General features: G+C 44.4%; 1 protein-coding gene across 1 annotated transcript in view; it reads right to left on the reverse strand.

Moving 5' to 3' along the window:
* Positions 1 to 18,366, reverse strand: part of PPIL2 (peptidylprolyl isomerase like 2) — a 99,352-nt gene that overhangs the window by 1,873 nt on the left and 79,113 nt on the right. The window contains exons 15-19 of the mRNA XM_060785902.2: positions 10,345 to 10,462; positions 6,788 to 6,844; positions 1,339 to 1,411; positions 1,161 to 1,223; positions 435 to 574 (exon numbers count right to left, since the gene is read on the reverse strand). Coding sequence (XP_060641885.1) covers positions 435 to 574; positions 1,161 to 1,223; positions 1,339 to 1,411; positions 6,788 to 6,844; positions 10,345 to 10,462 — 451 coding nt within the window. The remainder of the gene's footprint in view (positions 1 to 434; positions 575 to 1,160; positions 1,224 to 1,338; positions 1,412 to 6,787; positions 6,845 to 10,344; positions 10,463 to 18,366) is intronic.

An 18,366-nucleotide genomic window follows, 5' to 3' on the forward strand; every position in this document is an offset into this window, starting at 1 on the left:
TGCCAGCAGCAGAACAATTGAGCTTAAGCAATTCAGTAGCAGAGTCAAACTTTAAAAGTTGCAAAAGACTTTGTTCAAAAAACGATATAACTATAGGAAAATAAAGCATAGAGCCTAGCTGTCTAACTAACCCACAGCAGACAAAAGGAGAACAAAAATGGAGGACTTTGGGGCTTGCTGGAGAAAAAAGGCATGTCTCAGAGAAATATCAGTCTAACCAGAAAGGTGGTAGGAGAAGAGAACAGCATGACAGGCAGACAGAGAAGCCAATAGGGGAAGGGCTTTCCCTGCCAACTAACTCATCTGCCGATCTAAGTCCTTGATGGGGACTATAAACTTGTGCAGGATGTGGTACAGTTCCACTAAGGCCATGACTTCATTTCTCTACACACACAAAGCAGAAATGGGTAAAGCAAATTGCCAAGGGAACTTACGTAGCTGCAATATTAATGTACTTCCCGACCCCCTCACGGTACGTTTTGGGTGCGTGGCTCTCCTTCTTGGGAGCCATGGCTTTGGCGGCCCCCTTGGCTGCCTCTTCCTCTTCCTGGGCCTTCTCTCGCTCCTTGGCAACCTAGAGAGGGAAGAAAAGGGCAAAGAGGTGAATCTGCTACCAAGGCACAGTGACCGCAGCAACAGTGGCAGTCCCAGCCAAGCAAGCCTCTTGCCCCAAGAAGGGGCCCCCACGGGGAGCCAGGCGCTCTGGAAATGCAGCTTCAAAGACAATGCTCTGCCCAATAACCTTTTGCTTTCTCAACTTAAGCCAATCGAGCCAGGCTTGGAAATAGCAAAACAGCAACCCTCCCGGGCAGGGCAGCTGCTCTGGCCAAGGGGAATGGGATTTGGATGGGTTCTCTGTGAATACAGCTGCGTCTACGAAGGAACGGCACATTCCTGCCAAGTTTGCAAGCAGCTGCAAGCAAACCATCGAGGGGGAAGAAAGGCCTGTGTTGAAGCAATGGCCCGAGTACTGACCAATCACAGTTGAGGGTTGAGGGGCCTGAGATTCATGCCAATGTGGCCATGGAAAAGGGATGCCCCCAGCCTCCTTTGCCACCCTAATAGTGTGTGAAGGCAACCTGGATGATGGCATCCTGCCTGCTCTCTGACAGAAGTATGGAAAGCAAAGCAGCCATTCCTAGGAAGGCCTTGCTCCTCACCTGAGCATCGGCTTCTTCGTATGGATCCACAAAAACAGTTGTTGACTCAATTCGGATTTCCTCCTAAAAAGAGCATGGAAAGAGGAGGAAAGAAAACCTTAAGCCTGGCATACTTCACTGGACTGGTGCCCTTTTCCTTGTCAGAATGTGTTGGCTCTTCTTGAGAGCCATTTTGTACCTTGGGCCGGTCAGTTTTGGGATCGCTCTCCACGTTTTCCATTGCCGTCAGGGTTTCAAAGCCGCCAACCACTCTGGAAGAGCAAAGGGGAAACAATCCACTCAGCAGGAGGCAAAAAAGACAAGAGATCCAAGATCTACCATCACTGATAATAATAATAATAATAATAATAATAATAATAATAATAATAATCGTTATTATTATTTTCGTGTCACTTGCTTCTGGTGTGAGAGAATTGTCTGTCTGCAAGAACGTTGCCCAGGGGACGCCCGGATGTTTTACCATCCTGTGGGAGGTTTGTGTCATGTCCCTGCATGAGAAGCTGGAGATGACAAACAGGAGCTCACCCCGCTCCCTGGATTCGAACTGCCAACCTTTTGGTCAGCAATCCTACTGGCACAAGGGTTTAACGCCACTGGGGGCTGCTTATTATTATTATTATTATTATTATTACTACTACTAGGGCCCCTGATTGGGAAAAGGTGGGGTACAAATGTCATAAATAAATAAATAAATATTAACATCATCACCATAATCGTCATCCTGCTTTTTCTCTCTAAAAATTAGAGACTCAAAGTGGGTTCACAATGAAACCAATACAATACAATTTAAGACCTAAAAATAGGCAAATATTAAAATTGAATTAAACATGGACAATTTGAAAAAAATGTGTTGTCAAAGGCTTTCATGGCCGGAATCACTGGGTTGCTGTGAGTTTTCCGGGCTGTATGGCTATGTTCCAGAAGCATTGTGGAGCATGGCCATACAGCCTGGAAAACTCACAGCAACCCAATATTTAAAAAATAAACAGTTTAAACCCTTAAAACCAATTAGAAACCTACTCATAGCTAGAACCACAGCTCTCCTGACATCATTTATTTTATGATTCATTGTAAAAACTTTCCCACACACTTTCTGCCAAATAGGTTTGTGCACTTGAAAAATCCAAAGCAGAAGTCTCATTACATTACAATGGAGATTCAAAGCCAATCTAACATCTGGTCCCTGCATTCTTAATTGCCCCTGGATTTCCACTGAAATACAATGGAAAATATAGGAGCTTCTTTCCCGGATCTCCAATATCATGGGATTTGAGGTTCGGATGGCATGGACACTTGTGGCCTGACAAAGCTCAAGCAAATGCTGGTTTTAATAACCATGCCCCCAGAATATCGAATCGATGTAAAGCAAGATTATGCCCTAAGACACCCCAAGAAACTCCTTCGAGGAGAGGAACAACAGTGAAAGGAGGATAGTTGACTTACTATGACTATTTAGAAAGGGACCTGATATCTTAATGAATCAATACAATTAATCAAATCACTGACAGAGGGTTATCAGTTCCAGTGGTGTCCTCACAAATATTTGGATGTTTTAATTCAAACTTTCTTTTAAAAAATGTATGCCTTTGAAGGGAACAAAACAGAATGTGTGACCTGGCTGTGTGCGGATGACAAACATTGGCTTGGTCAAATATAGAAATGGAGGCGGGGGGGGGGGGGGGGGGAGGAGAGAAGAACAACAAGGAAAGTACGATAAAGTGGGTGTCGAATTTTAGATATAATATTCAGTTAAAAGAATGGGAGAAATTGGTCAACATGTGTAAAATTTGCATTATGATTAAAAAGAAAATGTCCATAAGATGCTATTGTTGGCATTTCACACTGGAAAATTTGGCTAAGATATAGAAATGAGCCTCGAGTATCTGCTGGAAATGTGAGCAACAGGTGGGCTCTCTCGACCATCTCTTTCTGCCATATGGGCCTATGGAGTTGGCTCAAACAGTCTGGACTCAAAGACCAAATTCAAATTAATATTCAATTTCCCAACAAAAAGAGAATTCTATTTATTGGGATTGTCAGAAGGCAACATGGAAAAAAATGTAACACTGTGACGACATCTGACCACAGAAGTGATATTCATGTTTGTGTTGAAGTGGAAGAATACAATTATTCCAACGTCTGAAAAATGGCAGTTCAAGCGGTGTTCATTCAACAGACCCCTAGTTTGGACCTACAGAAGGTTACAACTAAATAAGGGAAGAAACATTGGGTTGTAGGTTTTTCGGGCTGTATGGCCATGTTCTAGAAGCACTCTCTCCTGACGTTTCGACTGCATCTATGGCAGGAATCCTCAGACCTCACAACCTCGAAACATCAGGAGAGAATGCTTCTAAAACATGGCCATACAGCCCAAAAAACCTACAACAACCCAGTGATTATGGCCATGAAAGCCTTTGACAGGAAGACACATTCTTTGAATGCTTGAAAGCACCCAACAAAGGCTACACATACTGCAATCTCAGGACGTTGGGCAAAGTGTGTGGGGGGGGGGGGGCGCTGTGTACAAGCCCCGCTCTTCCCGCTGATCCTGACGTTTAAAGGCAGCACTTCCCAGTCTCCCGGACATCTGCGCTGTGTAGGTTTCTTTTCACTTGTGTGTTTTTGTCTTCCCCTAAATTACATCAATTAAGCTGTGTGCCATATTGTGCTGGCGCTGGCCCAGGCCCCCAACACAAAAGAGCCCCCCGCCGTTTCCTGCTTGGAAGACAATACAGGAAAGCAGCACAGATCAACATAAGAAACATAAGAAGCTTTAGGGGAAGAAACCAAGCATGGGGGGGGGGGGGGAGAGAGAGAGAGAGAGAGAGAAGGGAAACGGGCTTCCGAGGGCGACAACCCACACAGGCAGGGCTGCTCCAAAAATCTGCCATTACTAAAAACATTATTTGTAGATGAAGCACGCCGTCTGAGTGTGTTTTGTTGGCACTCTTTACCCTTAAGTCAGCTCTGACTCAGGGCGACCTATGAATGAGAGGTTTCCGAGAGCCCTGCTCTCAGGCCTTGCAAAGCCAGGGCCATGGCTTCCTTGATCGAGTCAATCCACTTGAAATACAGTTTCTGTTTTCCCCTAAGCCAGTGTTTCTCAACCTTCCTAATGCTGCGACCCCTTAATACAGATCCTCATGTTGTGGTAACCTCCAACCATTACATTATTTTCGTTGCTGCTTCATAACTGTAATTTTGCTACTGTTATGAATTGTAATCTAAATATCTGATATGCAGGATCTATTTTCATTCACTGGACCAAACTTGGCACAAATACCCGATACACCCCAATTGGGTTGGGCAGGGGGTTGATTTTGTCAATTGGGAGTTGTAGTTGTTGGGATTTGTAGTTCACCTACAATCAAAGAGCATTCTGAACTCTACCAACGATGGAATTGAACCAAACTTGGCACACAGAACTCTCATGACCAACAGAAAATACTGGAAGGGTTTGGTGGGCACTGACCTTGAGTTTTGGACTTGTAGTTCACCTAGATCCAGAGAGCACTGTTGATTCAAACAATGATGGATCTGGACCTAACTTGGCACAAATACTCAGTATGCCCAAATGTGAACACTGGTGGCGTTTGGGGAAAATAGGTGGGAGTTGACAGGTGGGAGTTGTAGCTGCTGGGATTTATAGTTCACCAACAATCAAAGAGCATTCTGAACTCCACCAATAATAGAATTGGGCCAAACTCCCCACACACAACCCCCATGACCAACAGAAAACACTGTGCTTTCTTGATGATCTTTGGAAACTCCTCTGACACCCCCTCATGACCCCCCAGGGTCCCGACCTCCAGGTTGAGAAATGCTGATCTAAGCCCTCCCACTGCACACAGCATTAATGAGTTGCTTTGTCTCACAATGTGGCCAAAATACCATAGCCTCGCTTGCTCTAGGACCCACTGCTTGGTCTTATGAGAATCCACGGTACCCTAGAGGTGAGGATCCAAAACTAAAATGAAATGCAGAGGTATAGGATGGGCGACCCCTGGCTTGAAAACCGTCCATGGGAAAAGGATCTAGGAGTCTTAGGAGACAACAAGCTGAACATGTGTCAACAGTGAGGTTTGGCAGCTTAAAAAGCCAATGAAATTATAAGCTTCTCGTGAGAAAAATAGTACCATCCTATTCCTAGCTCGTCCTGCAGTGGTAACAGCACAACAGCTCATCCTTTGCGACTGCCTCTCCACCAGGATCTACCCAAGCCAAAAGAAAAGATCGCACATATATTGGTAGCATACGCTCTCCCCCACAATCTGTGACGATGATTCATGAGGTCCAGGGCCAGGGACAGTGTTATTTTTAGCTTCAGGGACAACTTGCTGTTGCAGTTGCTCAGGCATGCTCAGCGACTCCAAAAGTAACTTTTCTACATGAACCGTAGACAGAGCAACCTATACATGAGCCTTTTTCTCTTTGGAGCCCTTTCTTTCCCAATAGAGGACACCATCAATCGATGCAAGCAATCGCCAGGGGTGAAGAGATGCCTTGGATGGAGGCTACGTCTCTCACATTGTCAGTCCCTCTTTAAACTCTCAAAGGGGTGGGATTTGACCACAATGGCGGCCAAACTCTTGCTCATTTTGGCCCCCCCCCCTTTTGGTCTCATATTTTAGTTTCATACAGAGCCTTTTTCCAATTAAATGACCAGAATTCCTGGTCTGGTCACTACCAGTTGGAGAAAAGACCTGCGCTGGCCTAAAATGGCCAAATCAAGATCAATTACAGCTCCAAATCTGGCAAAGTGGCCAACACAGCCTCATCCACACATCTGAGACACATTTGTCTATTGCAGTGGTTCACAACCTGAAATGCGTGGACCACCAGTGGTCTGTAAGAATGAAAATATGGTCCGTGTTCTCACCATTGCTACACCATTGCCTTGAAACCACACCGCAAGGAGAGTGACTGGTCTCACCAAACCCTCTTCTAGTGCCAAGGCAGTGAGGATGTCGGGAGGGGAGAGACTGACTATGAAATATTACTACTACCACATCAGCTCTAGGTTTTCTGTGGGAGAGCAGATAGAGACTACTGGATGGCATATGTTTTGTATCAGAAACTAGAGCTGATGTGGTCTATCCAATGCAATTTTCTGAATCAGCACCCCAAATGACCAAACTGAATCTAAAGTTGACCAAAAACTTATTGGGTTGTTGTAGGTTTTTCGGTTTGTATGGCCATCTTCTAGAAGCATTCTCTCCTGACGTTCTCTCCTGAATCTAAAGTTGACCAAAAACTTATTGGGTTGTTGTAGGTTTTTCGGTTTGTATGGCCATCTTCTAGAAGCATTCTCTCCTGACGTTTTGCCTGCATCTATGGCAGGCATCCTCAGAGATTGTGAGGTCTGATTCGTAATCCTTTTGGTACTAATGTTGGAGAGTGGTCCCTGGTCCAAGTGGTTCCTGGTTAAAAAAAAGGTTGGAAACCACTGGTCTATTGGCCATAGATAGTCAATATCCCCAGCACAACACTGTGAGGCAGGCCAGTCTGATTGATACAGGACTGATTCGAGATCCCCTGCAGAGCTTTGTGGGATTCTGAACCCTGAAACATATTATTTCTTGGCTACGATAGTTCAAAAAGAAACATTTGGCAATGTGTTCCCATACCTTCCAAAGACGGTGTGCTTCTTGTCTAGATACGCGCAAGAGCGGAATGTGATGAAGCTGGAGGCGGGGAGGGAAAGAGAGAGAGATCTTAGAAGCATGTCATACACAGAAGACATCAAGAGATCCTAACATCAAGGATGCTCACAGAACCGAGGAAACATGACAACCTGATCAACCCACTGTGCAGACTGGACAAATTGGTTTTTTTTAGATGAGTCCTGAGATAACCGTTTGGTGCGGGAGAACGAGACTCGGAGTGATCAGAATAAGTCGAAAGTCTAGATCAGTGGCGTTTAACCTGTGGCCCTCCAGGTATTTTTTTCAATGTGCCATTTTTAACCTTTCAGATGCCATTGTAAAACCTTTTGTTCAGATTGAATAAAGAACAAAGTTTTTGCAATTTAATAAACGTATTCCCTGTGTTTTTATGATAGAACCAATTAGGAAATGACATTTGTAACCCAGGAATAAAGATCATGTTACATTGTTGAAGTGGCATAAAACTGAAAAACTCCATTCTCTCCCAAAGACAGTTTAACCAAACACAGAGCGCTTCTCTGCTTTCACCCCCTCTCAAATAGAGTTTAAATGAAAACAGAGGTCTTCTCTGCTTCCTTCCTTCTCAAAGACCGTTTGAACATGGAGCTCTCTCCCCCTCCTCTTTGTCTTGGAGGTAAGACATGTTTTTTTGTTTGTTTGTCAAAAACCAGAATCCAACAAACAGAAGGAACCAGTTTTATTTCATCACATAATAGTCACATCCCTTATTTATTTATTTACAGTATTTATACCTCCCCCTTCTCTCCCTGAAGGGGACTTAAGAGTGGCGTACAGGACACACATATGGCAAACACTCAATGCCGATTATACAATTAACAAGGAGAGACAACGCAAACAGAGGTAGAGGCAGTTTTTCCCATCATATTTCTGGCATCTTGGAGGTTGTGCTCAACTCTGGTCATGTGGGGTGCTGTCGTTCCATCTTCCATACCAAGGAGCTTTCCTCCAATGGATGTCCATAAGGGCGCCTTTATTATCTTCCCGCTAAATGCGGTACCTATTTATCTACTCGCATTTCTGCTTTTGCTAGGTGGGCAGGTGACCTGAGGCTAATGGTGGGTGCTCACCCGACCTGGGCTCAAACTGCTGACCTTTCGATCGGCAGGATTTTTTCTGCAGCACACCAGTTTAGCCTGCTGTGCTAAGCCTGACCCCTTCCTTCCAACAAGGATTAAGAAGTGCGACTAATATGAAATGAAATACAGTACATTCATATGAGATAATGTTGACAAACTGATCATAGAGTGAGAGTTATATAAGAGCCGTTCCTCACATTTTACTACCTCCACTAAGGGTTACCATCCCACCTATACAAGTGTGTTCATAATTCTTTTCAGACTTAAATACAGCAGCCCAATGGGTCAAGCAGCCATTCCCACGGTATTAGGAAAGATTATCCTAATAAGTTACATTAGTGTTTCTCAAATTGTGCTCCTCCGGGTGTTTTGGACTTCAGCTCCCAGAATTTTAATACAGTATTTATATTCTACCCTTCTCACCCTGCAGGGGACTCAGAGCGGATTACAATGCACATATACATGGCAAACATTCAATGCCATTAGACATGCAATATATATAGACAGACACAGAGGCAATTTAACATTCCAGCTTTCTGGCTCCATGAGAGTATGCTCGATTCTGGCCACAGGGGGAGCTGTCGCTTCACCATCCACTTGTGACAACGAGTCCTTGATGGAGTACTTCCTCATTCTTACGCATGCTCCTGGAAGGTTTTATGGTGTAATAAATTAGTTAAATTAGCCTCTCTGCATAAAGCAATACCTAAATTTTTTACTTGACAGATGCAACTGTCTTTCGGGCTGCATAGGTCAACAGCAAGCTAGACTATTAATGGTCAGGAAATCACTCTGACCCGGGCTGGCTTTGAGCTCATGACCTTTTGGTCAGCAGTGATTTAATGAAGCTGGTTACTAACTAGCTGCGCCATAGCCCGGCCCTAAGATTCCAAACTACTGGACAAGCTAGCAAGAACTTCTGGGAGTTGGAGTCGCAAACACCTGGAACACCAACGGGATGGACATCACTGATCTAGAGCAGTGGTTCTCAACCTGGGGTCCTCAGATGTTTTTGGCCTACAACTCCCAGAAATCCTAACAGCTGGTAAACTGGCTGGGATTTCTGGGAGTTGTAGGCCAAAAACATCTGGGGACCCCAGGTTGAGAACCACTGATCTAGAGGATGTTTCAATTAATATCAATCAAATACACATTTTATGTAAGGTTTTCATTAGTTATGAAATCGCATGAATGTGAAAACAAAATACAGTGTTCCCCCGCTACTTCACGGTTCACTGTTTTACGGGTTTTTAACAAAAATGAATTTAAATTACAGTACTGTATACAAGTAGTGAGGGAACACTGTAGGAGGAAGGAGGGATGGGCGGATGGATGGATCTCTGCATAGGCTCAGCCTCCTTGCCCTCTTTACCCTCCTCCTTCTCCTCCTCCTCGGTGCCACCATGCATGCACCATGGAGCCCAGGCTGGGTGCAAGCTCGAGGTGGAGGGAAAGCAGCACCCAGCAGTGCCCAGACAGAGAGAGGGATTGATTGGGAGAGAGAGGGGCCATCTTCCAGAGGGAGGGCAGACGGGGGACATACTTTTATGTATACTGTACATACACTGTAAGCATCCCTACTTTGCGGATTTTCACTTATCACGGGTTGTCCTGGAACGTAACCCCCGCGATAAGTGAGGGAACACTGTACTTTGCTAATCAATGAAGTGTAAAGAGTAAGAAAACCTGACAAATGCATCCAAGCCAGTTCCACTTAACAACCACAAAACTGTAAGGCAATGAGCATTTCGAATCATTAGCATGAGAAAATGCATACCCAGACAACGATGGGTACACAAGCAAATGATTACTAAATGGCTGTCTTGAGTGAGTCACACTTTCAGCCTCGGAGGAGAAACCCTCTGAAAAAAAAATCTGGCAAAAAGACTCCAACTAATGATAGGAGGAGGAATGAAAAAACTGTGAAGGAAAAACAAAACAAAACAAAGGATAAGAGTGAAAGGAGGAGAAGGAACTATGACTTTGGGAGCATATTCCCAATGCTATTCCCTGCAAGACCCATCTGTGTGAATCACAGAAAGCATGACGAAGGGGGAGGCATGTGTGAAAGCAATCGAGAAGACGAGAAAGTCGCAGCTCCTGTGTCTCAAACTGTGATTTCGAGCTCGGTTGGAAAGCCTTGTTGGTTTATAAAGGAATTCATTTGAAGTATTTTACTCTCTCTCTCTTGGACCAGAGGTCCCCAAGGTGGCTTACATACAAAGTCATAAGAAACCAAGCAGACTAAGATCAGAAGCAGAAAAGTGCCAGCTTTAAGAACACATAAAAGCCAGTGAGTAGATCCCACCCCAAGTCCAGGAGCATCGATGGCTTCCCAAGCATAATACGGGACTCCATGTGCTTTGTAAGGTATTGCAGGCAACAAGGTACAGAGCCAAGACCAGCCAAGCCATGACTTACAACTGGGATTTGTTGTTGTTGGGTCCTGTGTTGGCCATGCTGAGGATGCCACGTCCCGTGTGCGACAGGTTGGGCTTGAACTCATCTTTGAAGGGCTTCCCCCAGTACGACTCACCTCCTATGATTGAACAGAGGAGGAAACAAGCTTTCAACATTACCTTCATACCTGCATTTCTCATTCTCTTTATATCTGCAATGACCAATGCATTCTCCTTTCCAGTTGGCTCATTCGGAGCACATGTAAGTTTCATGGCTGAATGGGGACATGGACCTGGTGTTCCAGATACTCCACCTACTGCACCACAACAAAATGTAAATACGCTACATAGGTATTTGATGCTCCACCTACCAACAGATCCTATCACCATCTATCTATCTATAATAATGAGAATGATGATGATGATGATGATGATGATGATGATGATGATGATAATAATAATAATATCTTTATTTGTATACTGCCCTATCTCTCGGGGGGGGGGGGGGGCGCTCAGGGCGGTTTCCAAGCAACAACATCATAGCATACAGAGTCACAACATGAACAAAAAATAACACTAACAGCAACATAAGCATGGAATTACCCAACAACACATAAATATTAAAAGAAAAAATCCTGCCTGCTCTTCATGTCTATTGGTTAGGGCATGGATCGATCGATCGATCTAATCTATCTACCTATCTACCTACCTATCTATCTATCTATCTATCCATCCATCCATCACAGTGTTTCTCAACCTTCCTAATGCAGCGACCTCTTAATATAGTTCCTCTCGTTGGGGTGACCCCCAACCATAACATTATTTTCGTTGCTACTTCATAAATGTAATTTTGCTACTGTTATGAATCATAATGTAAATATCTGATATGCAGGATGTATTTTCATTCACTGGACCAAATTTGGCACAAACATCCAATATGCCCAAATTTGAATACTGGTGGGGTTGGGGGAGAGGGGGGGGGTTGATTTTGTCATTTGGGAGTTGTAGGTGCTGGGATTTATAGTTCACCTACAATCAAAGACCATTCTGAACCTCACCAATGATGGAATAGAACCAAACTTGGCACATTGAACTCCCATGACCAACAGAAAATACTGTAAGTGTTTGGTGGGCATTGGCCTTGAGTTTTGGAGTTGTAGTTCACCTACATCCAGAGAGCACTGTGCACTCAAACAGTGATGGATCTGGATCAAACTTGGCATGAATATTCAATATGCCCAAATGTGAACACTGGTGGAGTTTGGGGAAAATAGACCTTGACATTTGGGAGTTGTACTTGCTGGGATTTATAGTTCACCTACAATGAAAGCGCATTCGGAACCCCACCAACAACAGAATTGGGCCAAACTTCTCACACAGAACCCTCAACACCAACAGAAAATACTGTGTTTTCTGATGGTTTTGGTGACCCCTCTGACTCCCCCTTGTGAACAGGGTCCTGACCTCCAGGTTGAGAAACGTTGATCTAAAGTCAAAGTAAGTATGTATATTTGTCTGTTTGTACCACAATGGTTGTTGTTAGGTGAAGTGGCCCTTTGTGATGTCACTGGGCAAGAAAGATGACAGGTATATGAGAGGAAGGGAGGAAGAAAGGATGGGAAATAATAATAATAATAATAATAATAATAATAATAATACACTTCATTTATAATTTGCTCTTATCTCCCCTAGGGGACTCAGAACGGATTACTGTATACACATATACAGGCAAACATTCAATGCCTTTTATACAGTGAACAATAACATACAATACAAAAACAAAGGCAAAGGTTTCGCTTTCCATCTCCCATGTCTGGAGGCGATGATCAACTCTGGCCATGGGAAGGTGCTCTTGTTTCATTTTTCTATGCTGAGGAGCCTGATGTCCATGGACTCTCCTGGTCATGTTTTGCCAGCATGGCTACATGGGTGCCTTTTACCTTTCCACCAAGGCGGGACCTATTGATTTACTCTTATGACATATTTTTGAACTGCTAGTTTGTCAGGAGCTAGGGCTAACAGTGGGAGCTCACCCCAACCCACAGCTTTGAACTACTGACCTTCTGATCAGCAAGTGTTCCTGCAGCTAGCAGCTTAACCCACTGTGCTACTGGGGAAAGGGAGTAAAGAAAGAAAAAGGAGAGAAGGAAGGAGGGAAGTAAGAGAAAGGAAAGGAAAGGGAAAAAGGTATAAGGGAAGGGAGAGAAAAAAGTGATGAAGGACGGGAGGGGAGAGAGAAAAAGAATGGAAGAGAAAAGGGAGAGAAAGAAATAAACAAAGGGGGAGGTGGATGAGGAAAAGCAAGGAAAGAAGAAAAAAAAGAGAAAAGAGAGAGGGAGAAGGTGGATGAGAGAAATGGAGGAAGGAAAGAAGGAGCCACAAAGAGAGCCACGCTGTCATGGAGAAATTATGAGGGAGGCCTTCTCAGAGCCGGGGAAGAGAGAAAGTATGGGTTTAATCGGTTTTAAGTGTTAACTTTTAATACTGTTAATATTTAATTCTATTTTAATGTTTGTGTATTGTTAGGTTTTAAATTGTACTGTATTGGTTTTATTTCAAGCTGCTTTTAAGTCTCTTTTTTAGAGAGAAAAAGTGGGACACAAATACTACTACTACTATTACTACTAATTGTCTACTTGTGTGTTCTTTAAGTTCCATCTTGCCAGGTTGGTGGAGGACGGAGAAAAAACTGCTGAGTCCTGAGATGAGGGATAAAAATGGTAAATCCCAACCATGACCAAGGAGGGTGAGAGTTGTGGGCCAACAAGCTCTGGAGACTCAAAATCAGAAGTCATTGCTCTAGGACAGTCGTATAGGAGTTGCAGTCCAATAGCCAGAACTCACCCACTCATTGTCCATGGGAGTGAAAAAGTAAAGGTAAAGGTTTCCTTTGACATTAAGTTTAATCGTGTCCAACTCTGGGGTGCTTATCTCCATTTCTAAGGCAATGAGCTAGTGTTGTTTGTAGACACCTCCTAGGTCATATGGCCAGCATGACTGCATGGAGCGCCGTTACCTTCCCGCCAAGGCAATACTATTGATCTACTCACATTTGCATATTTTCAAACTGCTAGGTTGGCAGGAACTGGCCTAACAGCAGGAGCACACCCCACTCCCTGGATTCGAACCACTGATCTTTCGGATAGCAAGTTCAGCAGCTCAGCGGTTTAACCTGCTGCACCAACAGGGGGCCCTTTGGGAGTACAGAGAAGCTCAAAAGATGGTCATACGTGCCACTCATACATTTGACATATTTGTTGTGAAAGGCTTTCATGGCCGGAATCACTGGGTTGCACAGGGGAATTCCAGACAAGAATCAATCAGGGCCAGCTAACACCTCCCAACAAAGGACTTCCCCAGGCAGGAAGCAGCCAGGCTTTGAGGCTGCAAGGATGCTCAATGCTAATCAAGGTGGCCAATGGCAACATTCACACCTGCCTCAAGCAGATAAGAGTTCTTTCTCCCTCCCTGGACATTATTCTAAGGTATATAAACCCCATTTGCCTAGTTTACAACAGACCTCATAACCTCTGGATACCTGCTATAGATGTGGGTGAAACGTCAGGAGAGAATGCTTCTGGAACATGGCCAGACAGCCCGGAAAACTCACAGTAACCCAACTGACATATCATTGCCAACTGCTATTGGGAGGCATAAATGTCTTGTGGTTCACAAGGAAGGACTAAGGCTCCGCTTTCTCCACCTGTATCACTCCATGGTCCCCGGTTTTTACTCTCATCTAACAGAAGTGAAAGGGACTCTCAGTTTGAGCGAATCCTTGCCTGACTGGCTGTCACATTCACGTTATTTATGACAGATGTGACATTTCCATTCCCCTCCAGGATCGTTCCTAATCAGGAGAGAAAAATTCTGAAATGAATCATTTCTCTAGTTCTGCAGTCATCTCTTCTAATCTCAAACGACAGACTAAGAAAGGGGGGGGGGACGGACATGTTGGGTTATTCTCCCCTCCTTCCTCCCCTTGATGTTGCTATCAGAAAGAAAGCCAAACACCCGAAATGCCTCCAAACAGGTCGAGGAAGGAGAGGGTCGCAGACCATGCGCCTGAATCCTCAGGAGAAAGAAGAGCATTGGCAGAGCAGCCGTTTCCAGAAGCATCTGTTTGTACTCGGGAGGCTCCTGGCGCATGGACGACGTGGCAAAACAATTTGACACACCAGCAAGTGTCAAGGGCGGGGGTGGGGGGTGGGGGGTGGGGTGGGGTGGGAGGGGGAGGCACTAAAGGAAAAGGGAAAGAGGAGGCAGCTCAGCCTTTCTCAAGCCATCTGTTTGACTACAGCATCTCAAAACAGGGCTACCTGGAGATACTGGGGAGCTGTCGTCCAAAACAGGGGATCATTCCCTCTTCACATCCAAACCTTCACCTCACTTTCTTTACTTAGCCAACCAGGCTATCTTGTGAAGAAGTGTCATGGGACCTGAGAAATATATTAAACTAGCTTAGGTACCCGGCAATGCCTGGGTAGGGTATTTTGTAACAATGCATATTAGGAATTCTTGTTTGATTTTCGGTTTTATGAATGGACCCATTCGAAAATGCATAACGATGTGGGTAAACTAAAACTCCCAACATGGTGGGTCAATATCCCGCAAACCTTGCCAGTATTTAACGTTCTTCATGATGGATCTGTGTGCCAGGTTTGGTCTAGATCCATCATCAGTGGGGATCACAGGGCTAGCTTGGGGACCTGGCGATGCCCAGGTTATTAGAAAAAGGCATTGTTTGTCTGGGCTCCAAATTTAGTCTAGATCCATCATTGCCTGGATTTAGTGGATGGGGTTGAACTACAACTCCCATTTGCCAAGGTCAATCACCCCCAAACCAACCCTGTATTCACAGTTGGCTATGTTGGGTCTGTGTGCCAAGTTTGGTGCAGATCCACCATTGGTGGGGTTCAGAATGCTCTCTGGGTACAGGGTGAACTAAAACTCCCAAACAGGTGTGTCAGTTCCCCAAGCCCCTACATAATGTTCTGTTGATTATGTGGGGCCTGTATGCTAAGTGCGCTCTGGGTGCAGGGTGAACTAAAACTTCCAAGTCAAGGGAGGTGGGTCATGGGGGGGGGGGGTTGCGTGCCACGTTTAGTCCAGGTCCATCATTTGTGGTGGTTGCAGTGGTCTCAGGAAGTGAGTGAAGGTGCTGCAACTCCCATTATCCATGGTCCAACTTCTCCCAAACCACACCAGGACGTAAAGTGGGTCATGGGGAATCTGTGTGCCAACTTTGGTCCTGATGTATCATTGGTGGAGTTCACAGTTGTCTGTGGGAGTCGAAGCAATGGAAAGTACTGCAAATCCCATTATCCATGGTCCATCCTCCCCCAATCTGCACCAGGACATAAAGTGGGTCATGGGGGTTATGTGTGCTGAGTTTGGTCCACATTTGTCTTTCGTGGGGGTAGGCCTTTGGAAGTGGGAGCCAATCAGAAAGCTGCCACATACACACAAACGCTGACTTTAATTGTATATATAGATACAGAGATAGATAGATAGATAGATAGATAGATAGATAGATAGATAGATAGATCAACAAGTGCAGAAAATAAAAAGAAACTCTGGATCACTGCTTCCTGAACCATACAGCTTGTGCCTTAAAACCAGAGGCAGGAAAAGTTTCTTTTCGGATGACAACTCCCAGAATCCCTCATAGTTGACCATTCTGGGAATGATAGCTCCCCAAGCTGTGATGAAAACTGCAGGAGATCAGCTTGTTTCTCTTGTTTTGTGAGCTAGAAATGCATCACACCGCTGTTGTTTTTTTTTAAAGACTCCAAAACACGCTAAAAATAGCCAACTCTGTAATATGCCAAACAAGAGGTGTAGGTGGGCAAAGGCATCATTTGTGACAGTTTTAATTCTAAAATTAATTTTCCTTAATTGAAGCTAGCTGGTGGAGAAAGAGGAGGGCATGCAAAAACCGCCACCTGGGAACGAAGCAAAAAGGTTTCTGTTCAAAGAGCCAGCTTGCTTGTGATAGCCTTTCATTCTGGGGTGAATCTACATTTATCATCTGAGTAACACGCCATCTGACTGTCTCTTTGTTGGAAGATCCAAGGAGAGGCCATTTGGGGCTAAAAACGGAGAGGAAGGGAGGTGAAGGCTTGGGAAAAAACGGGAAATTGGGAGGGTAAAATCTTTTTTTCCCTCCACTACATTTAAAAAAATTATGGAGTATTTTCTTTTAGAACATAGAATCGTAGAATCCTAGACTTGGAGGAGACCTTGTGACCCATCCAGTCCAACCCCCTGCCAAGAAGCAGGAGAAATGCATTCAAAGCACCCCAGAGGGCCACCCAGCCTCTGCTTAAAAGCCTCCAAAGAAGGCTTTTAAAAGCCTCCACCACACTCTGGGGCAGAGAGTTCCACTGCTGAGCAGCTCTCACAGTGAGGAAGCTCTTCCTAATATTCAGGTGGAATCTCATTTCCTGTAGTTTGAAGCCATTGTTCCATTGCATCCTAGTCTCCGGGGCAGCAGAAGACAAGCTTGCTTCCTCCTTCCTATGACTTCCCCTTACATATTTATACATGGCCATCGTGTTTCCTCTCAGTCTTCTCTTCTGCAAGTTAAACATGCTGCCAAGCTCTTTAAACTGCTCCTCCTAGGGCTTGTTCTCCAGACCCTTGATCATTTTAATTGCACTCCTCTGGACACATTTCAGCTTGTCAACATTTCCCGTCGATTGTAGTGCCCAGAATTGGAACAGAGTGTGATTCCAGGTGTGGCCTGACCAAGGCAGAATAGAGGGGTAGCGTGACTTCCCTGGATCTACACCAGGCATCTTCCAACTGTGGCCCTCCAGCCATTTGGGCCTCCAACTCCCAGAAGCCCTAACGAGCTTGTTCAATTGTCAGGAATTCTGGGAGCTGAAGGCCCAAACAGCTGGAGGGCCGCAGTTTGAGGATGCCTGATCTAGACACTAGACTCCTATTTATGCAGGCCAAAATCCCATTGGCTTTTTTTTGCTGCTGCTTGATATTGTTGGCTCATGTCCACCATGTCTACCTTCCTGTCCACGAGGACTCCAAGATCTTTTTCACACAAACTGCTCTTGAGCCAAGTGTCCCCCATTCTGTCTTTTTGCATTTCATTTTTTGCTGCCTAAGTGGAGTGTCTTGCATTTGTCACTGTCGAACTTCCTTTTGTTAGTTTTGGTCAATCATCTCTCTAATCTGTTAAGATTGTTTTTGAATTCTGCTCCTGTCTTCTGGGGTATTGACTCTCCCTCCCAATTTGGTCCTGTCTGCAAACTTGATGATCATGCTTTCCAACCCTTCATCTAAGTCATTAATAAAGATGTTGAACAGAACCGGGCCCAGGATGGAACCCTGCTGATGGTACTCCACTTGCCACTTCTTTCCAGGATAAAGAATCACCCTCTGGGTTTGTTCACTTAACCAATTACAGATCCACCTAACTGTAGAAATAACAACATTTCAAGCAATGTGTTTCTATATAATTACATCCTTGCCCAATCATTATTTCCAAAAGCGACGTAAACAAGAAGACATCAGGCTAGGTACAGGCAATCCCTGGCTTTGCCATCCCCTTTATTCAATCGTTTTTAATTGGAATGGATACCTTATGTCTGCTCAATAATGAGGAGGACTAGAAGAGATAAAATAGATTACTTTGTTAGCTTCTTCTCTTTTTACTGTTCGTTTTCCTCTGTACTTCATAAACTCCAAATAAAAGCATTCCGGGGTTCCTTGCCATTCAAGACGTTGTTGCTCCTATTATTATTATTATTATTATTATTATTATTATTATTATTTGCATGCATTTTTTTTCTTTTAACAGAGACACAAAGCAGCAAAATGTAATTCCCATTTTTTAAAATATCTGTAACAAAAACAAGCAGGCCAAATGAAATCATTCAGGTGTTCCTTGCCGTTCAAGACATTGTGGGTATTATTATTATTATTATTATTATTATTAATAATAATAATAATAATACAGGGCTGTGGTAGCACAGAGGGTTAAGTAGCCAGAAGTAGAAAATCTTGCCGACTGGAAGGTTGGCAG

The sequence above is a fragment of the Anolis sagrei genome, chromosome X (assembly GCF_037176765.1).
Source record: "Anolis sagrei isolate rAnoSag1 chromosome X, rAnoSag1.mat, whole genome shotgun sequence".
Taxonomy (NCBI): domain Eukaryota; kingdom Metazoa; phylum Chordata; class Lepidosauria; order Squamata; family Dactyloidae; genus Anolis; species Anolis sagrei.